We start from the raw sequence: 21,453 nt of genomic DNA, 5'->3' as shown, positions 1-21,453 counted from the left end.
ATAAATTTCCAGTATCATTGTTTAGTATGAAAGGGAAAGTATTAATTTAATCTAATTTAGTACTTAACATAAGTCATCTACCATTTATTGTTGTCACCTTGAAAAATGTAGTGTTTATATACGGGCAGAAGAATGATTGTCAGCGGGTGTACGGCATAAAATATCGCGCAGTCTCTAAATATACCGCGTCAATTAATTGTATGTACACTACTGTTGTCAGGACAACCGAATGGATAGAGTAATTGTTACGCGTATTGAACGTTCAAAGTGCTAAAACACTTAGTTCCTGGTAATAGTGAACGTTAAGAAACAATTCGTGCAAAAATGTATAACTACGTAACACCAATTCTTTATTTAAATATGGGTGGTGAAATGTTGTATGTTCTACAACAGAGATTGAAAGCACAAAAGATCAGTGTTGATAAATCTGTACATGGCAAGTTTATTGTTCCTTTCTACTAAATCTACGTTTTATCTATAGGAAAAACATATATTATTTATTACTACCTTTTAAAAATTTAAATATTAACTTAAATTATAAAATAACTTTGTCCTACTTTCATGTGGTAAAGATCAAGTTAATGGAATTACTACGTATTGTTTTTAGTGCTAGAAGGTGTAACCACTGCTTTACTTAGTCCTAAAATACTAACTTCTATATTTGAGGAAGAATCTATGAGTGGGTTGACTGCCCTTAGATCAACTTTAGAGGCTGTTGTCCTATCATCTATTGTAAAACTTGATACAAGTAGCATGGATAAACTATTTGACCTCATGACCATGATGGTGAAATATCAATTAACTGCAGCCACTGGCCCTAAAGAAGTTATTCTGTTAACATTAAATCACACAGATGCAATGCGTGAGATGGTCAGCCATCCAACTGCACAAAGATGCCTTGGAATGCTGCACCAAATGATCATCGATGTAAGCGAATTGTGTTTCCATTAATTAACTCGTTAGCACCAAGTTTGTATAAATAGACCGTTATTCGTTGCATAGATATACGAGGATTTAACTTGCGATGAAATCTGGAATATCAGGCGTGATTGTTTAAAAGAATTAGACTCGTATTGCGTAAGGGTGTCTCTTCTTCTCAGGTTTGGATTGCAAAATGACGACGGTAGTTTTAACGTAACGACAATGAACCGAAAATACGACGAGAAATATGAAGAAAACAAAAGCACTTTTTCCGAGATGAAGGTGCGCGAAATGCATCGCAAAAACTCCTGCAGTGGTTCGTTTAATCTTTACGGTGAACGTGGTACTTTACTGGGTAAAAATATGTAAGTAAAGAATCAAAAACATTCGATGGTTACTAAAACAAGTACATATACTTAACAAGTATCATACAGGTATGCAATGACTAATGAAATGTCGAAGCTAGCAAAGAAAGGAGAAAATGAAGATCATATCCAAAATTGTGGTGCCAAAGCAGAACTTGGTATGTTGGCTATTCAATTGGGGACTGAAGAAGCTTCGTATACAAGACCTTTTACTTTGAACTTACTCTCAAACAATGATTATGATAATGGAAACATGGAAAAAGATAGTTCTGATTCGAAAGACGCGAATTCAAGTGATACAGTTGACATAAAAAGTGAAAAAACAGTGTTCAACGAAGATTATAAAGCAAAACTTGATAACGTACGTGCAGATTTTTCTGAAGACAAACTGAATGACATGGAAAGCCAAATGTTGATATTGGATATGTTGGAAAAAACAAACTAATTTCATGTGACATAATTTTAAGTTACGCAATAAAAACACCAAATTCTTTTGCACATTTTGTCTATAATTGTATACAACAATCTTTCTGTACAAATAAATACTTCTTCATTTAACAATAAAGTACCTCAGTATTTATAATATTCACGAAACGTTGTATTTCATGTTAAGTTTCTCATATGCTGCACAAAATCTTAATTATAAACTGCATAACAATGTATGTTTCATATTAAAAATTAAGAGCTGTTCACTTTACTAACACAATAAATCAATATTATTTGCATATTTTAAGTTTTAATCATTTCGAAAATACAGCCGTTTCGTTGAAAGTTTAGAAAATTCTTATTTTCTAAAAAGATTTTAAGTTTAAGATGTCATATCCAAAATATACTTTATACCAGTTCGACCATCAATGTTGAGTGCATTTATAACAGCTTCTTGGAACTGAGAAAATGGGACTAGCTTATGTGGTGGAGCTTTGAGCTTTTTGTCTTGGAATAATTTCCCTAATTCACTAAACATGTCTGAACGTTCCGTGGAATTTTTGTTTGCGTTTGTCCATGCTGTCATCCAGAATCCTTTCAAAGTTATGTCCTATATATATTATGGAGTTATTAAACAGGTAATTAAAACCGGTATTGGATTAATAAAGTTGTACCGAAATCGATATAATACCGAAATGTAACTGTCATAGCAACTGCATATCAATTTCGGTATTGCTAACATAATAAAATAATACTAGTTTTAAATCTATGCTTAAAAATACTTTGGAAAGTATCATAAACGTTATTATAAATTAGGGAAACCGAAAAAATGACCAATAAATACCGGTAAATATACCGGTATGACACAATACTGGTATTTTTGATACCAGGTTTCTATAACGGTTCTGAAGGTACACCAAAAAATATAGGCATAATACCTGTTATTAACAGATATCTCAGGTCCAATTATGATATAGAATATCTTATGAATTTTAATTACAATTAGAAGACTTAGAATACCTTAAAAATAAGTGCAGAAGTTGGAACTGTTAAAGGTTCCCTGGACATGCCACCATAAGTTACCATAGTACCTCCTGGTGCTAAATGTCTCATACAATCTAATGCATTTTGTCCACATATACAGTTGAGAGCCAATTTTGGGGATGGTAACTTATTACTTTTAAAGATTTGAGTTTTCCTTACATCAGTATCAGTCAATATTTCATTTGCACCTAAACTAGTTAAATAATCCTAAAAGAAAATCCAATATTACATGTAGATTTATAAATTTTATAATGTGAATCATATTAGCATGAACATGTTAATATATGAAATGTGTTGGTCTTTCTTTCTTGCCTTTAATTCTTGTAAATTTGGCCTGTCCCTAACAACACTGACAGACTTATAATTCCATATTTTACATAATTGTATAACCATTTGCCCCACCGCAGAATTTCCACCATTTTGAATGACAGTATCCCCTGGTTTCAATGCTACAAAGTCTTTTAACATTCTATACGCAGTGCATGGATTTACATTTAACATACTGGCTTCTATTACTCCAACATCTTTTGGAATCTAAGGGTTTTGTAACAGTTACAATGTTAATCTATGTACAGGATGAGTCACCTAACGTTTTCACCTCAAATATCTGTGTTGTTTTCAAAGACACATTAAATGTCTTGAGAATAAAGTTGAATGGTAAAATGGGGCTCACGCGATACCAAACAAATTTTTGTTTTTATGTCATTTTTTTAGAGATATCAAGGTTACTTTAATTTTTTAAAATGCGACCACCTCTTTTTAAACACCTACAATGATAGTCCCTTTTGTTAGGAATTCAATGACTATAATTACTCAAAGTCATTCAAGGTCACAAACACAGCAAACATATAAAATTTAAAAAGATTATTTTTGTTAAAAGATAGTGTACAGATGAGTGCTCCAACAACCGTTGAAAATATGCATTAGCGTATCATCACAACATGTACGAATATCACGCAGATTCTTTCAGAGTCTGCTTACAAAAATGTATTGATGTAAACAGCCACAATTTCGAACATTTATGAAATAAAGGTATTCTGCTCTTATATTTTAAATCTTATGTTTCCTCTGCATGTGACCCTGAATGATCTTGAGTAATAATTACAGTCACTGAATTCCTAATGAAAGGAACTATCATTGTGGGTGTTTAAAAAGGATGGTCTGGGTTAGGTCTGGGTTATGTATTCTGTTCTCACATTTTAAATCTTATATGTTTTCTCTGTCCGTGACCTTAAATAACATTGAGTAATTATAGTCACTGAATTTGTAATGAAAAGGACACATTGCAGGTGTTTAAAAAAAGTTTTTTCATTTAAAAAAATAAAGGTGACATTGACATCTCTAAAATAATGACATAAAAACAAACATTTCTTTGGTATCGTGTGAGCTCCATTTTACCATTCAATTTTGTCCTAAAGACATTTAATGTATCTTTGAAAACAACAAAGATATTTGAGGTGAAAACGTTATGTGACTCACCCTGTATATGTTTAAATGTTAAACTGTAAATTGTTTTATACTTTCATGACATCTTCAGAATTATAAGTTGCGTGTGTTCTCCATGTTCCTAGATTCGTACCATTTGGAATAATTTTGTCACCGACAAATAGATTTTTAACACCAGATCCAACAGCTATTACTTCGCCGACTCCTTCATTTCCTGGAGTAGCTGGTAAAGCTGGCTTGCTCGGATATTTACCTTGTATAGTATTAATGTCTGCTGGATTAACAGGTGCTAGTAACCATTTCACAGAAACCTTTACGAAGAACAATTTTTTATAACAAACAATTGTAAGAGACAAATTTCTATTTAATAATTTTACTGATTAGTCAAAGACAAATTACCTGATTACTTTCTGGCTTATTAATTGTTTGTGTTTGTATCTGTAAAACATCTGCAGGTTCCCCATACTCCTTATAAAGCAATGATTTTACAGAATTGACTTTCAAATGTGTGCCCATTCCACGAGTTAATGTAAAGTTTGTTTTAATCGATTGTGAAACCGGCAATACTAACTTTCTTACATAGATAACCATTTTGGTGTATATTTTCTCAAATATCTTGTCGTGCTTCGAGCTCTGTTCTTTGACGAAGTTCCGAACGTGTAGAAAATGACAGCGATAGTCTGACGCCTCTTACAGCTTGCCGCGGTCTGTAAACACGCTGCAATTCATATGACTTACACGATACATGCCAAAGTTACGGCGTCGTCAATGCTGCCGATAAGACCCTACATGTACTTTCTTTGATGCAGTGTCAAACATAGAAAAGGTCAGCGAAGCTCGAGAACTTCTTTATGTTTCATTATTTTTTTATGGGACTTTCACCAACACATTCGTGGTATTTTTCTGATTAAAATTAAACCAAATATGATATGATTCCGATGATAATTACTTGTATAATGAACGAATAAAGTTTCGGACGCAAAGGACAGCCTATGAGAAAGAATGAAACGCAGAGAGAAAAGCGTTCGGAAAAGATGAAAGACTATCGTGATCTCAGGTCTTTAAATCAGAAATTAAACTTTTTTATTATTAATTATTTTTTCATGGGACTCTCACCAACATGCTCGTGGCATTTTTCTAAAGAAAATGATACCAATTTTCTGTTAATGCAATTGTAATGGGAAGTAACTTTCAGCGTTCATTACACAAGTAAATATCATCGGAATTATGTCATCTTTGTTATCATTTTCCTTAGAAAAATGCCGCGAACACGTTGGTGAGAGTCCCATGAAAAAATAATGAAAAATAAAGAAGTTTTCCTACTGGCTTAGTAGTGGTCTCCTGATCTCACACTGTCTCACACCGATATACCCGACCCGTGTCATATTCACACTTGTTGGCAGCGGTGGCTCTCGAGCTTCTTGGCCCCTCACGGGGTATACCCCGCGGAATTAGGGATATATGTAGAGAGGAAATGAGAGTTCTCACGTCCGGGATTTTAGTGTCCCCGGTATAATGCTGCCGCCTAGTCTAATTTTTAGCCTGGACCAGAACCTGCTTCATCTTTTTAGCCTGGACTAGAACCTGCATCATCTTACCTGCGTCATTAGCAGCGGATTCCAAATAATGCCAGAGTGGATACTACTTCTATGTAGGCTCTGATCCAACCTATGTAAAAGATGATGCAGGTTCTAATACAGGCTAAGAAGATTATGCAGGTTCTGGTCCAGGCTAAAAAGTTGATGGAGGTTCTGTTCCAGACTAAAAAAATGATGCAGGTTCTGTTCTAGGCTAAAAAGATGATGCAGAAAAGTGGGGACACTAAAACCCCGAGCGTAAGCACTCTCATTTCTTCTCTGAGGCTAACGTAACGGTCTATGTAGGCAAACTGTACTGCGTTATTATTAAATCATCAATACTACATAGACGAAAATATTCAGAAATTCGATTGACAGGTTTAGGTTTATTTAACAATATTACTCGATACGTTGCATTTAATTCACAAAATATTAAAATATTTTACAAACAATTAAAATTCTGTTCTCGTAGCAGAAAGAATGTTCATAAAGCGTCCTCCTGCAATTAAAAATTGTAATACGTATTTCCTGGCATGAGTTTGATAACCTCGAATGATTACGTTGTACAGTGTATATGTATGTATATAGTCAGTGGTTGTTTGACACTTCGATAGGTGACATGACATCATGCTTGTGATTTAATTAATACGTGTACCGATAGTTTTGTGTTGTGTTATGTAAATAAAAAACCGAAGTATGTAAATTTTGCGTATCAATATACATTCCTCGTAACTGTAACAAAGATAACCGCTATATTCTAAATGTTACCACTTGTGGGACTTGTTTTTGTAGTTCTGTGCATTGTTCATTGTTAAGTTATAGGAACGCAATTAATCTGTGAATCAGATTGAACGACGCAGTTCCATGTTATTGATCATCAGTAAACTGCGGATGTTTATGCAAATGCATATTCTTACAGGAAATAGGTAAAGTTATAAGACTTGGACAGAAATATGTTTTGTCATTAGAAGATTCTAAAAATATATTTTTTTGACAAATATCAGTGATCTAACATCTAGATCACGTACATACATCATACACGGTACGATTCAAAACCATTGAAGTGACAACATAGCAAAATCATATCACATAGCATATACCGTGTATACATTGTGCATATTTACTTACATTTCTCCTGCATATTTATTGCATATTCTGACATATTTTACTTGCATAAACATCCGTAGTCTAATCATCACTTATCAGCTGATATTAAATATTAATGTGTTTATTGAAAAGCAACACGTATTTCTAGGAAGCAAGAAAATGATAGCATCAGAAATAGGGTCAACGAACAATGAATCTACACACGTTAAGATTGGGAGTGAAAAAGCCCCATTAATCCATGGGAGAAGTGTCCTTTATAGATTAAGTAATTTCTTCAGAATCCGAAGAGTTCAGCATACCGAAGGAGATGGATATGTTGAATTTGGTAGTTTGGGTGCAGACAGTGGTCGTACCTTGGGAACATTTGCCGGTGTGTTCAGTCCTGTCACATTATCCATGTTCAGCGCCTTAATTTTTATACGAATGGGTAGCTTTTGTTATATAATAATATAGCCCAATGTGTTATTAACAAAAATATTTTAACATTGCATAATGTAAATTTGATATTTCAGGATATATTGTGGGCAATGCAGGATTACTGGTAACTTTGGCTCAATTTGTGATTGCTTATGGAATTTTAGTATTCACTGTGGCATCTGTGTGCGCAATCTCAACAAATGGAGCAGTTGAAGGAGGAGGCGCATATTGTATCCTTGATCATATTGTATTCTTTATCAATTCGTAAGCCATTAAGAAAAATTTGTCATACGTTGAACAGAGATAAGTTATCAGTCATCAGTGTACTCCATTTGCTTCTATCTGCTGTTTTTAATTATGTTCTCCAATTAACATTGTGCTCGATTAAATAATAATTTGTAAGATTTAAAATGGTTCTTATTTATAGAAACAATTTGTATTTTTTTTAATGCAGTTCAAATGAAGTTTATACTAAGATTTCATAAAACTACAATTTTTCCTTATGAAATATTATACAGTTATGATTAGCCGTACCCTTGGGCCAGAATTTGGTGGCTCTATCGGTACATTATTTTTTATGGCTAACATTGTATCAAGTGCACTTTGTATCTCTGGATGCGCTGAAGGACTGATAGAAAACTTTGGGCCATCTGGCTATTTGTCTGGCAAGAGTGCTCTTATCCCAGATGGCAGATGGTGGCGATTTTTATATTGTTCTGTGTTAAACACTGCCAATTTATTAGTATGTTTAATAGGAGCATCAATGTTTGCAAAAACTAGTGTAGCTATTTTGGCCATAACTTGTGTTTGCCTGTCAAGTGTTTTTATAAGCTTTTTGGCACAAGGATCTATGGAGGTAATAATATATTATTATAGGTACCAGAGAACCCGACAATGTCAGGTACTTGATGGTCGGGACTATCGGGATTCCGAATATTCTTGGAAAAAATTCCGAAAATGGTCGAAAACCCGAATATGCTTGGGAATCTCAATATATTCGAGAACCCGTCCCGATTCCGAATAAAATTCTCGACTCGTCCCGCCCTGACATTTTCGGGTTCTCCTACACCTCCATGTATTATCTAGAAAAGAATTTAGTATATTGAATTACTAGATTTTATGTGGAAGCAATTTTTGATGTTATTCTTTTTACTGTAGATACCAATTCCAGATGCAAACACAATTGTTCAAAATGCAACTGAACATGTCAATGGTACATATACAGGGTTGTTATCATCTACTCTTTTAAATAATCTTTATTCAAACTATACTTATGATTACTCAAGTGGTGGAGCAATGACTAGTTTTGCAAGTGTATTCGGTGTATTATTCAGTGGTGTAACCGGGATAATGGCAGGAGCAAACATGAGTGGTAATTTCAAAGCTGATTTAATGACTCGATATGACCGAGCCGTTTAATGCAAAATTGGTGTAAGTCAATTTACTCCATTGACCCTTCGTTTTCGTGCAAAGAGAAAGAGGGTAGGTGTCATTTAAAACAGTAAAAACGTTGGAAAAATACTGTTATATTATTTTCAACCAGTTGAACATATTAAGAAAGAAAATAAATTTCTATGTCACTCCACTTTGTTGCAGTTCAGGTAGAATATTTTTTATTTTGCATTAAGATCAGCTGTCTACTTATAAGCTATTTTCGAAATTGGATTCAATTTACCCAAAAAGTTTACACTTTTCTTTAACACTGCTTCTTTTATTCTCAATGTTCAGTAGTTAATCTTGTTGACTTAGATTGCTTTTGCATCGAACAGCTCATTTGTTTATAACTACATAATTTTTTTAATAATTTATAAATAATATTTTATAATTATTTATAGGCGAACTAAAGAATCCAGGCAGAAACATTCCATATGGAACTTTATCAGCAGTATTGTTTACATTTATATGCTATATCCTTCTATCGATTTTTACAGCTGCAAGTACAAGTCGATTTTTGTTGCAAAATGATTTTATATATATGATGCCAATTAATATTTGGCCACCGTTCGTAGCGATTGGAATATTGACAGCAACATTTAGTGCTGGATTGAGTAATTTAATAGGGTCGAGCAGAGTACTAGAAGCGTTAGCCAAAGATAATGTATTTGGTAAATTGAAATGAATATTTTCCACAAAAATATTTTTGCACGATTTTTACGCTTTCGTTTCGATTTTTTAATAATTTTGACAATTGCAGGGTCTGGATTAAACTTCATAACACAAGGAACATGGAAAGGAAATCCAATTGCTGCAGTTTTTACTTCGTGGACATTAGTTCAAGTAATTTTGCTTGTGGGCTCCTTGAATACTATAGCTCAAATTAATTCGGTATTGTTCTTATTAAGTTATTTGGCCACTAATTTGGCTTGCCTTGGACTTGAACTAGCTAGTGCTCCAAACTTTAGGTACCATTCAATTTGTATTTGTGTTATGTTAGTTCTTAGTACAATACATTTTAAATCGTTGCATATCTCTTTACAGACCAACGTTCAACTATTTTACGTGGCACACAGCAACAATTGGACTTCTTGGAACATTGATAATGATGTTCGTTATAAACAGTATCTATGCTTCCAGTAGTATAATATTATGTTTAATATTAATCATTGTATTACATTTATTCTCACCGAGTAAAAATGCACCATGGGGAAGCATATCGCAAGCATTGATATTCCACCAAGTCAGGAAATACTTATTAATGCTTGATTCACGCAAAGACCATGTAAAGTTTTGGCGACCACAAATGTTGTTAATGGTAGCATCTCCACGATCGGCATGTCCGCTTATAGATTTTGTGAATGATTTGAAAAAAGGAGGACTTTATGTCATTGGGCATGTGAAAGTCGGAGAATTCTCGGGTCAGAATATTGATCCCACCATAGAAGAAAATCCGCATTGGTTGAGCTTGGTTGATCATATGAAAGTAAAAGCATTTGTCGAGCTGACAGTGACAAAAACTGTACGCGAGGGATTGCACCACTTAATAAGAATATCCGGAATGGGAGCAATGAAGCCGAATACTATTGTCCTTGGTTTCTACGACGAAACATCGCAAGTGGATTTTTTCACGAACTCGCAATATGCGACAGATATGTTTGAGAATGTTTCAACATTCCCGAATAGCACTGTATTTCCTCTGAGACAGTCGAATGCCGACAAAAATTTAGATTCAGTGCAATACGTTGGTATGTGTTCTGACGTTTTAAAAATGAAGAAGAATTTGTGCTTGTGCAGAAATTTCCATACGCTAAATAAGGCGCAAATATCAAAGTAAGAATATACCGAATTTCTTTGTTTTATAATGCAATTGTTTTTCACTACAATGAGTTTCTTTTCCAGGAATTTAAATTTAAAATATATCGACGTATGGCCGGTGAACTTTTTCCAGCCAACTGATCAAGATCCATTTGATACAACGTCATTGTTCATGCTGCAGCTTGCGTGTATTATCAACATGGTATCTGTGTGGAAGAATTTACATTTGAGGGTGTTCCACTGCGAAATCTCAGACAGCGACACGAGTCTGAGTATTTCAGATTCGCAGAACTCGATTAGCGAGTATCCTAGAGTCTCTAACGAGCATCGCATTAGAAAATTGTTGAACATGCTAAGAATATCAGCATCGATTAAGAAAATTCCCAATTGGGGTGCACAAGTACGAGGATTGCAGGGCAGACCTCTCATCGAATCAAGAGTGGAACCTCAATATGAGTCGAGCAGTGAAAGCAGCGACAATGTTTTAAGTAACGTTTCGCGTGCTTATATTTTGAGGTAAATATTAGTGTCAATATTTGGGGTCGGGTCCCGAAGTTATTTGAAGGATCGAAAATATTGGGATTCCCGAGAATTCCGAGAACCCGAAGCACGTTTTGGGACTAGTATAGGCCGTGTATTTAACAACATTGTGATATCGGTTTTAACTGTAGTTTTAAACTTTTCTCGCAAAATAACGTTCCTTTCTTTCAATTTTAGAACATATAAAATAATGCATAAAAATTATTTTTAGTCCATTAAACAGATGTTAACAGTACTTTTCTGCGATATCGGATTTCAAACAGTCTTAAAAATGAAATTTCCGGAACCATGGCCATATTAAACAAAGCTAGTCTCGAAATGTCGTTTGAGTCCTCGAAGTGCTTGGGAATCCCGAGATTTTCGATCCTCGAGATATTTTCGGGACTTGCTCGACCCGAGCTGCCCTGAACACCGGCTCGAACCCTAATCAATATACTTTCGTTTGACAAAAAAGGATGAAAGAATAGTATCTACTATAAATATAATGTATTTAATTATGATATTTTTTAGCGTAAACCAATTAATTAGACAGTATTCTTCGCAAACTGCTGCGACATTCATTTATTTGCCTGCACCACCAGCGTCAAATACTTGGGATGAAGAAACCATGTACCGTCAGTATCTTCAGTTGTTAACGGAATTGACAGCGGATTTACCGCCCATACTATTAGTGCATGGTGTCAGCGCTGTCACATCGACAACATTGTAACAAATGTACATACAGTCATTAATTTGTCATACTATTGGCATTCAAGAATATTAGTTAAGAAGTGAGTATTGTTATTTAAAATCTGAAAAGTATTGGTAACATTTTATTTATCGTTTTACTTTATCACGATTGTAAACTTATATGATTAATCAGTTTAATGTTGTTAATGATTTCTTATTGCAATAAGAGAAGCTTAATCTTGTAACAAAAATAGTTTATTACTGTGATAACGAAATTATTCAATAAGAGACTTCCTAGAAGTGAATATTTTTTAAACATGTAAAATATCTTTATTGAGAAATATATAAGCATTATTTTAACGTATCTCATACATGAAACTATTTCCATATCATTTTTATACTGCACTTTATCTAAAGATAGACGTAACTTGATAGTTGTAATAAAAGCAAATGTAAAACTGAGAGTGTTGTGTCATTTCAAGTTCCAAATTTCTTTCCAATTAATAAATTAATTATCTCTGTTTAACCATTGTAAGAATTCCTTTTGCCTATGATGCTGATAAGCACTCCCTTGACCATATCTTGTCAACTAATTTTTTAGTAAAAACAGGTAATAGAATTCGAGATATAGAATAACTTTTAACACATGAACATTACCAAGCATAATTATATCGAGGAAATGTAATTAATAAATTTATTATCTCTGCTTGTTTAACGGTTATAAAAATTTCTTTTATCAATGATGTTGGGGAGCATTCCATTGGCTATCTTGCCACCTCATTTTAAAAAAATAAAAGTGGCTAGGATCGGTACTATCATGGTACCCTCTGGTGGTACTATTGATGAGTGGTAATGCTAATATTTTTGTAATTTAAGCCCTCAAAAGGTGACATTTTCAATCTTATCTCGTCTGTGACAGAAAACAATTTATTCCTTTATCGATCAGGCAACATTTCATCTGATTTGATCTTATTATTAAAACTTTTATTCTAATTTTCGTCCTTGTCGCCACATTCTAGAAAATGATAGCGTCATCTGTCGTTGACTTGTCGATACAAAAAAGAAGGTAGTTGCTTTCGCATTTTGCCACAGGTGACTCCACCATTCTTATTTGGCGGTGAATGCAGATTTGATAAAGTAAGTATATAGATAAATGATTCTTGTTAATATTCACGTTATACTATTTATTTACGAGTTTTAATATTTTATTAGCTCGCCATTTATTATTAATTTGTTAATTACATCACAAATCTAGAATATATACGAACGTTGCGTTTTATACTGTTGCATACGGGTTATGTTATAAACCATATAACCAAAATCAGCGCAACGAACAAAATTATCGTTAAATATTCGTTTTGTTAGTTCAGTTATGAGATGCTACTTCTGCTATGTTTCGCATTTCCGAAACAACGGAATAGCTCTTTAGGCGATCCAAAATTCGTTCCCAAATAAATCTTGCAACTAGGGCAATAGTGAGCTGTGTTCTTGAACTTTGTACTGCAATATGGTACCATGCACATGCTTCAGTTTTTTCAAATTTTTCAATGAAAAAATAATAATCGATTAAAATGATCAATTATCAATTATTATTCAATAATGCACACTTTAGATAAGGCAAGCATATTAGGCCATAATTTTCTATTTATACCAACCATACGGGGATCAAACTTGCAGCAACCGCATGCGTTCGACGAGTACTATAATAATAAACGTCCGTTTTAATGTAACTTAAACAATTTGGGCAAGTTGTTTCATGCGGATATTTATCGAAGTCCGTATGTTCTGAAAGCAATAATATTTCATTAATAATTTCCACTTTTTAATCATTTCAACTTCTCCAAACTTTTGCAATTCGATTCTCGCTCGTTTTGGAGATAATTAACGCATTTGATGCACTTTCAATGTCACTCACCTTTTTGTGTGCGAGGGTGTTTTCGTGTAGCACCATTCAATGATTTGACAAATGTCTTTACTCTTGCTTTAAAGTTACTGTGTCGTTTGCCTTCTTGAGAAACACGAAACACGTGGTGTTCTTTTACGGTACGATTGAATTTACCAGTACTAGGATATACGTCTTAAAAAGAAATATTATTTCTCATTACTTACATAATTTTACATTATTTTCATTAAATATTCGAATGAATTCGTAATTGATAAACTGCGAATCTTTATCCAAAAATTATCTTTATCATTAATATCCTTAAATTCTTTTAATCTGTCTTACTTCATTTATACATGTAAAGTAACTTATAAATTTTATTGTGGATTGACAAATTGCAATTATTCATTTCAGTCATAATTAGGTATAAATGCACATGATCTACGGTCCATTCATCGAAATGATTAAAAAGTGTGTATTAATACGTAAAACAGATTTGTTTGCAAATTCTTCTTCCTCCTGCATAATGAATTATTTTTATACAAGTATCTTTTCAATCTGTACAATTGACTTCTTCAGATTCACTAAATTTTTCAACTATATAGCTGACGTATTTGCTGCTCGTTGCTACGAGTCGCACAAACATAATATTTCACAGTAAACAACATATTACACGAAGTTGTAACACAGACATGTTCGAAAGTTTATTTTAATATTTTAACACGACCAAAACTCTGATTTTCAATCGAAAAGATTGTTGAGGACACTTTTTCCACATGGTGAAATGAGAAACCAAAGCAGTTTTGTAATGCTAGTTGTTTCGAAAAATATCGAGCAGAGTTTAGCACCATTACTGTTCGCATTGCTTTCAAATAATTCGCACGACGCAACGATAACAACGTGCAGTATAGTGTTCCCATTAAAATATCGGCGAAAAATGTTATTCTAGCCTCCATAGAGGCTGCTGAGAGGCAGTGTCGAATTATTTATGAGTTTGCAGCATGCTCGATTATTTACAATGCAGTGGATTCGCATTGCTCAACCAATAACGATCAAATTCCCGCAAGACCGAACTAATTTATTCGATGAGACCAAAGTCGAAAAGTTAATTCTCATTAACCCTTATGTCGATACTCTAACAAACTTTCTGCGACGTTCAACAATATTGCAATCTTTCGACCTCATAATTTGGTGCACGCTTTGCTCTTTGTACGCTTCAAATTTTGAATTAATTTATAATCATCCAAGAAATTTTAACCATTGCTATTTGCCAACAAGAATATACAATAAATTTTAAAGACAAATTGAAAGTATGTACAAGGGTATTTATACAAGAATTAAATAAATTATACAGTAGATTTCTGTACACGTAGTAAACTAATCGTTCTAACATCTCAAAAAAAAAAAAGATTGAAGTCGTTTGGTCCAATTTTAATAAAGTAATTAGATATTGAGTCCATTTAATTTTGTCTCCGACTGTACATATTAGAATATTCGAGACATATTCTAGTATTAGAATCGATATCTTATCTCAAACTTAAACAATGGTTCAAAGAGCCAAGAAAGTTGTACGGACTACTGTATGAAAATCCACGTTTGCATAAACATCTACAGTCCAGAGTCGCCAGATCAAGACTTGTTCCCCCACTCTAATTTCCCCCTCTACCGCGCTATTCCCCACGCTTCCGCCGCAGTCCGGTCACGTGACGCGTTTCGTCACTGTCGTGCATACTTCGGTACCGGAAGAGAGAGGGTAACTTTTTTCCCCTCGATTCGTGCTCCCTCCCCTGATCTGGCGACACTGATACAGTCTAGTCGTCAATCGAAGACAGAAACAGATACTTTACGCCGAACGGGCTGATGATCGAGTTTCGTTGTAAAACGATGTGCTGGTGTCATTGTCATCGCGGTTATCGAACGAAGGGAGTACGTTTGAAAGGGGTCCCGACACTTGACCCCGCGGTAATCAATGCTTGACTGACTTCACCGATTAATTTTACTAACACTCGTCGAAAGCGGTACCTATAGCGGCGGGAATCAATTAGCTGGAGAATCGTCGCGGATGAAGTAGATCCGTGCCGATGAAGGTTGATCAATTTTCTCGTCATGCCTCAAAGGGGCCGTTTGTGTTTGGATTATCTGCTGGAACGGGTTCTACCTAAAAATCTGTGAACGAGTCGACTCACCGAAATAGACTGACACGACCAATCACAAGTTCCGACAGATTGATAAACAATTGGTACAATTCCTTTAATCCTCGTGCAATCTTTTGATCTCTTTAAAATTTTGTTCAAATCATCGTCTCCGACACAAGATGGAAAACAGAATTCCTCTGTTTCCCGTGTCTTCCGTATGACAATCTGAACAAAAAATTATGGTTAAACTAAACTAATCATTTTTCTACATAGATACTATTTTTTTATAGGTCGTGGAATGTCGAGCTGCATCATGCGGCTTCTGCCCCGCTTAGGTACTTCCCCCACTCTTATACATCATCGTTACGTAGTAGTACGTAGAACTTCTTCCCTGTTCCCGCTAGTGTCGTCAGATGAGGGGAGGGCGCACGAATTGAGGGGAAAAAAGTTACCCTTTCCCTTTCAGTATCGGAGTATGCACGGCAGAGACGAAACGCGGGGAACAGCATGACGAAGCGTGGGGAATATCGCGGTAGAGGGGGAAATTAGAGTGGGGGAACAAGTCTTGATCTGGCGAGTACGGCTGTACGCAGAGTTGCCAGATCGAGACTGGTTCCCCCATTCTAATTTCCCCTTCTACCGCGCTATTCCCCCATGCTTCCACCATGGCCCGGTCCCGTGACGCGTTTCGTCTCTATTGTGCATGTGTCACAATGTCACGTGACTAATGAGAGAGGGTAACTTTTTCCCCTTGATTCGTGCTCCCTCCCCTCACCTGTTGACACCGGCTTTACGCAGTAGTGGGAAGAGGTTTGACTAATGGTGGGGACAAAGATGATTCTGAGTTACGAGTGACCAGAATAATACAACTGTATGTTGCATTGGTTGTAGTTTCGTTTAATACGAGTTACGTTCACTGGACAGGCCACCCTAATATTAATTGGAATCCACGAACTGAAGTCTTCTTTCTCCCAATTTCGCGCAGATCGACCACAGTAGCGTATCACCGCAACGTTCCCGTGCCCGCCAGCAGGATTTCCTCGATCAATTTCGTAATTTCCTCAGCGATCGTGGTCATGGTTCGTCATAGTTCATTCCCGATTGCCAGGGTGTCGCGTAAATAAGTCATGCGGCGTAAGAGAGCGAAAGATACAGAGTGTATTGAATAGATAGGACATGGCAGAACGGGGGATGAGTTGGAGAGGGTGGTATCCAGCTAAGAGAAAACCATTGTCGGGGGAACGTGAACACTATTTGTTGGCAAAGTAGATTAGGTCGGGGTATTGATAGAGAGAAAGAGAAAGAGAAAGGGAAAAGGGGGAGGGATACAGAGGGGGAGGGAGAGAGGAGCAAGAAGGCAAGAGAAAGAGAAAGAGAGAGAGAGAGAGAGAGAGAGAGGGGGGTCGAACCGTGTGTAGTAAGAGTGAAACGAAGATGACGAGAAGAGTGGGATGAGGAGAGGAACAAGGTTGTGTTCTCTCACAGGGAGAGGCCAATATAGACGCGCTCGAGATGGGATATAGCAATAGAATTTCGCTTACGAGGTATAACCGCGTTAGACGATGCCCTTTGTTGTATCAGTGCGCAATTGCCTTAAGTTCTGATCTTGTCCGATATTGATGTTCGAGAGGCCGGTGAAACCTCCGATAGGATACTAAGAGTTCTATTCGCCTTCGGTCGTTTCCCAGCCCGTGTCCGGGATAGTTTAGAACGGGGTTCCGTACTTTTCTTTTACCCGCAAATTCCCCATACATACAGGCGCTTCCTACTTCTGGCCCGTTTACCGTAGCCCGCGATACTATCCTCGTTCGCTTATCGTAAATCAATACAATTCGCTTGTAAAAAAAGTTCGACGACCCCGGGAAATCTGGGGACCACCGCTAGCCATCCTAATTTCTATCCTGGTAGTACCGCATTCGATCGACTCGTCTCTACAAAGTCTACAAACTTTCAAAAATATCCTTCAACGTATTCACCTTGTCCACCTACCCGAAGAATAGCTTTTTCTTCCGAAAACTTCATCATCTTCTGAAATATTTATTTATTTATTGATTCCTGGGATTATTTGAGGTAACTTTTTTCGTCGATTTTTATTTTCTTTGCAAGAACGAAGTTATTAACGAAAAACACTGACCAATCAGAGCGCGGCTACACCAGACGGATTTCGGCTCTGATTGGCCCGTATGTTTCGCTGATATCTCCTTAACGAACTCGCGGAGAGCATTTTCTCTCCCGAATCACCCCGTTCAACATTTTTGGGGCACCCTGTATATTCCTATAAAATAGTAATCTATACAACATCACTTCCTGTACAAATTTTCAATATATAGTCCAACACTGCAGCTAGACAACAGCTCCGTTGTGCGAACACTCGCGTTCCACTGAGCAGTTCGGATAACAGAGGTTCCACTATATCGTGGATTAAACGAGTAAATACGATGCAAATAGCATCGTGTTTGGTGTCATTTTAACCGGGAAAGTGTCCCGAATACGTTGCCGAAGGTTTCATTGAAAAATGATTAAAAACAAACTAGCTTTATCACTAACACTAGGTTTACGGGGTACTAACAGCGACCGTTTCACATTATTTTACAAATAAACCAAGGATGCGTCTATCCAAATTATTAGTCGTTTTTTTTAAATAATATATACCCAAAGAAATAAATTTTTCCTTAAAATTTCAATAATCGTATATTAAAAATAGTAAAATCCGTCATTTTGACGCGTCCCGTAAACCCAGTGCTAAAATGGTATTGACCAATATGTTGCTGATAGTATTAACAATTTTGCAGGTATTTTTCTTTCTGAAAACTCTTGGTGGTCGACCCTAGAGATGCAGACGGAAATTAGGCTGCTTTCGAGCGTGAATGCACAAGGACCCAGCAGTCTAACGATCGGCGAGGGGTTAATTGACGCAATTTTCCATGGACGCGTCGATGAGGCGTCCCGATGAAAACGGAAAGTCGCAAGCATTTTCGCGGCCGGCTGGAAATCCCGGACGAGGAAGAGTGGGATTTATGTGTTTTCAAAGTTTCACGGATTTTAGTATCGCAATTATATCGAGGCCGGGGGTAGTCGGAGATTGAGTTGAGGCTCATAACTCTTGCCGGTCGTAACGTTCAGCTGCAGACTGCTCAGCCCTGCATTTCATAGGCCGCCAGATGTTACGTACCTACATATCAGCAGGTACCACTTCACGTGCGCATACGTATTCATTACTAAATTACGCCCACAACACGGTCCTATGGCGCGGAGGCGCGTTTCAACCGCGAATCGCCGATGGCACGTAAAACAATGTTGTTCGTTCCTCGTGTTTATTTTGCCAGATCGGAACCGTATCCACCGTCCGGGGACATTTTATACAATATTCAGGGCTAACTCCGCTGAAGGACCGGCCCGGTTACAACGCGAATTTATTTCCGAAAATACTCGCCGCTTGTCCTTTACCTTCGAACCCTGCGGAGCATTTATTGCCGGGATTCACGCGCTGTCGGAAGTAACAGCCCAAAATTTGTCTCCGCGATTTTCCCGACAGGTTTTTGAAGACTTAAGAGCCAAGGGTAGTCACGTGACTTTTGCAGGGACAGCAGGTCGGTAACTGCCGTATAATTTCCGTTCACAGCCTTCAGCCACTGACTTAAGATCTGTGACTAAACTTGTCACATATTTTGCCCTGTATTATCGATATTATGAATTCTGACGCCAGAAACGTGCTTCAAGTTTTTCGCTTTATTTCGCAGAGAATCAAGACAAAAAATATAGCTCAATTCGTAGCTGGAGATATTTTCTATCGCGCGCTACTCTCGATTTCATCCAGAAAACTCATCCAATGGCATAAAAGTGCTTGAATACCACGGCATGCGTATCGTCAACATTTGGCCTACTTCTAACGCTTATATTACCAAATATCTGCATAATCTCGTCAGCTCATGACCAGCGCGCGCTAGATCGAACCTTTTTCTTTCGAACGAGCCCTTTACCAACGAAAAATATTGTCATATAAGGACGAAAAGTTGAGGCACGTGGAAGCATTTTTCGCCTATTTTTGTCGGTAACGTGGGCACTCTACCTTATCGCGAATTTACGGATTCTTAACAAAATAATCGTAACAGAACGAGTGCATTCTTTCAGAGTGCACGGTGCAACTTCAATCTGATACCTTGCACAACTTATATGCTGTCACGACTATATCCGTGAATTACCAGAATGATAATTTTTCGTTAAAAATAAATTATCGCGCGTCTCCCTCGAAAATCAGTTTCGGAATTGTTTCGAGTGCAACGGCGATGCGAGTTTAAAGGGCGGGAAGAGCGATTCAAGTGGGGTGCAACTCGACTGGTTTGTCGTGTAATGTTTTCTTGAATTACAGCTCGGCGACGGTGGGGGATGGGGGAGGGAAGGGGTAACGGCGCCCGCAAAAGAATAAAAATGAAAAGACGTTGCCGTCGACATGTTCTTAATGCAGCTCGTTTCCATATTCAACGGTTAATTAAATAACCGAACGAGCGCGGACGGATGGAAAGCCGCACGCTTGTTCGGCACAAAAGTAAATTTAGAATGTGCCATTCGGCGGGCTCGCGCCATTTGTCGAATGAAAAAGAAGCTTCCCGGGCACGATGTTGTTGGCAGAAAAATCTCCGACGATGCTTGCTCGCTTGCTTGCTTGCCTGCTTGCTTGCCTGGGACCCTTTCCCCGTCGAGTTTCCCCGACCACTTTTCCAAAAAGCATTTCCCGCACTTTAAAGCCCGACTTCTGTTCCGCTGAAATGTATACCACGCGCTCGTTTGTGCTTCCATTAAACGCGCGACGGAATCGCTATCGTGTCACTATTATCTTAATTAAACTGCTCCCGTGCGTAAGCAAATTTTTCTTTAACGTTCGTCGCTTCAACCGGGCGTTGCGCGCGCCGATCTTTCTAACGATCAAATTGTGTTCAAACGGTATTTTTAATTTATTGTTACGAGGATGCACCTTTATATCGCGTAGAAGTTTATACAATTTTTCGATTGTTTTTGTAGCTTTACAACGTTAAAAACAAAAAATTGCAAATGATCGTGAACAGCTTCACCATGTCGGTAATTGGCCGTTTCATGAAATATTTCATAATGAAATGACGACTAAGCGTCGAGAATATTTATTGTCCCGTGGTTTTCCATCTGTCCGGCGGCAAACATGATGCGTGTAGCGTGGGAGTCAGCCATCGATTGCTTACAGCAATTTCGAGTCGTATTGAAGGTTATTGCTACTAGCAGCTGAGGTGCTATCGATTATTAATCATCCAATTACTGGCAATTTTCTTCACGGAATACGGGAATGATTATTGGAACGATGATATGACCTGATGATCGCAGGCGGGGGGTTAATTGTCCAGGAAAGTGCGAGATGTATCGACGGGTCGGGAGAACGAGTTCCCTCGTTGCTGGTAGCACGCAATCCTTTATTACTCGCCGGATTAATTGATATTGATGTGACATACCTTTCAAGATAGCTGATCGATATTAATGCGCCGCGCCTTTTCAGGGAAGTGGCAATTAAGGGAGCAAGATATGCAATCTCGTCTCGTCACTGTTCGATCTTAAGCTTATTAGACCCGTTTTCGCGTACAGAAATACCGGCCGGAAAATTTCCGGTGTTTATGCATTCGTATAAAGCGGTAGCGAAACTAGCGGAG

The 21,453-nt window shown here is 37.0% G+C and overlaps 3 protein-coding genes across 5 annotated transcripts; 2 read left to right on the top strand and 1 right to left on the bottom strand.

Moving 5' to 3' along the window:
* Positions 1-220: 220 nt before the first annotated feature.
* Oscp1 (Organic solute carrier partner 1) lies at positions 221-1,851 on the top strand. Its single transcript, XM_076795242.1, has 4 exons — positions 221-436; positions 608-927; positions 1,003-1,286; positions 1,356-1,851. The coding sequence occupies exons 1-4, from the start codon at positions 325-327 to the stop codon at positions 1,729-1,731; spliced, it is 1,092 nt and encodes a 363-aa protein (XP_076651357.1). The 5' UTR covers positions 221-324; the 3' UTR covers positions 1,732-1,851.
* LOC143358239 (enoyl-[acyl-carrier-protein] reductase, mitochondrial) lies at positions 1,775-5,631 on the bottom strand. Of its 2 annotated transcripts, none has more exons than XM_076795222.1 (6): positions 5,526-5,631; positions 4,602-4,920; positions 4,277-4,513; positions 3,069-3,290; positions 2,733-2,963; positions 1,775-2,322 (listed from the first exon to the last, which is right to left on the bottom strand). In XM_076795222.1, exons 2-6 carry the CDS (start codon positions 4,791-4,793, stop codon positions 2,095-2,097), a joined length of 1,110 nt encoding a protein of 369 aa, XP_076651337.1. In that variant the 5' UTR covers positions 4,794-4,920; positions 5,526-5,631; the 3' UTR covers positions 1,775-2,094. The 2 variants fall into 2 exon arrangements, with proteins under 2 accessions (XP_076651337.1, XP_076651345.1); XM_076795230.1 differs by having other exon boundaries at positions 4,602-4,909; positions 5,526-5,629.
* A 482-nt stretch (positions 5,632-6,113) lies between these two features.
* LOC143358191 (solute carrier family 12 member 9) lies at positions 6,114-12,226 on the top strand. Of its 2 annotated transcripts, none has more exons than XM_076795149.1 (10): positions 6,114-6,473; positions 7,035-7,313; positions 7,399-7,533; positions 7,822-8,159; positions 8,462-8,675; positions 9,139-9,408; positions 9,498-9,705; positions 9,782-10,570; positions 10,640-11,071; positions 11,606-12,226. In XM_076795149.1, the coding sequence occupies exons 2-10, from the start codon at positions 7,046-7,048 to the stop codon at positions 11,802-11,804; spliced, it is 2,853 nt and encodes a 950-aa protein (XP_076651264.1). In that variant the 5' UTR covers positions 6,114-6,473; positions 7,035-7,045; the 3' UTR covers positions 11,805-12,226. The 2 variants fall into 2 exon arrangements, with proteins under 2 accessions (XP_076651264.1, XP_076651271.1); XM_076795156.1 differs by lacking the exon at positions 6,114-6,473 and adding an exon at positions 6,491-6,705.
* Positions 12,227-21,453: the final 9,227 nt, after the last annotated feature.

The sequence above is a fragment of the Halictus rubicundus genome, chromosome 1 (genome assembly GCF_050948215.1).
Source record: "Halictus rubicundus isolate RS-2024b chromosome 1, iyHalRubi1_principal, whole genome shotgun sequence".
NCBI lineage: Eukaryota > Metazoa > Arthropoda > Insecta > Hymenoptera > Halictidae > Halictus > Halictus rubicundus.
Note: the sequence above shows the minus strand (reverse complement) of the source record. Positions and strands in the feature narration are given on the sequence as shown.

Coding starts and splice junctions, on each gene's coding strand:
- LOC143358191 (XM_076795149.1), top strand. CDS start 7,046: ATGATAGCATCAGAAATAGGGTCAACGAACAATGAATCTACACACGTT. Junction 7,314..7,398: donor CTTAATTTTTATACGAATGG/GTAGCTTTTGTT, acceptor TTGATATTTCAG/GATATATTGTGGGCAATGCA. Junction 10,571..10,639: donor AATAAGGCGCAAATATCAAA/GTAAGAATATAC, acceptor TTTCTTTTCCAG/GAATTTAAATTTAAAATATA.
- Oscp1 (XM_076795242.1), top strand. CDS start 325: ATGTATAACTACGTAACACCAATTCTTTATTTAAATATGGGTGGTGAA. Junction 928..1,002: donor TGCACCAAATGATCATCGAT/GTAAGCGAATTG, acceptor TTCGTTGCATAG/ATATACGAGGATTTAACTTG. Junction 1,287..1,355: donor ACTTTACTGGGTAAAAATAT/GTAAGTAAAGAA, acceptor AGTATCATACAG/GTATGCAATGACTAATGAAA.
- LOC143358239 (XM_076795222.1), bottom strand. CDS start 4,793: ATGGTTATCTATGTAAGAAAGTTAGTATTGCCGGTTTCACAATCGATT. Junction 4,514..4,601: donor ATAAGCCAGAAAGTAATCAG/GTAATTTGTCTT, acceptor TTCTTCGTAAAG/GTTTCTGTGAAATGGTTACT. Junction 2,323..2,732: donor CTTCTGCACTTATTTTTAAG/GTATTCTAAGTC, acceptor TAATATATATAG/GACATAACTTTGAAAGGATT.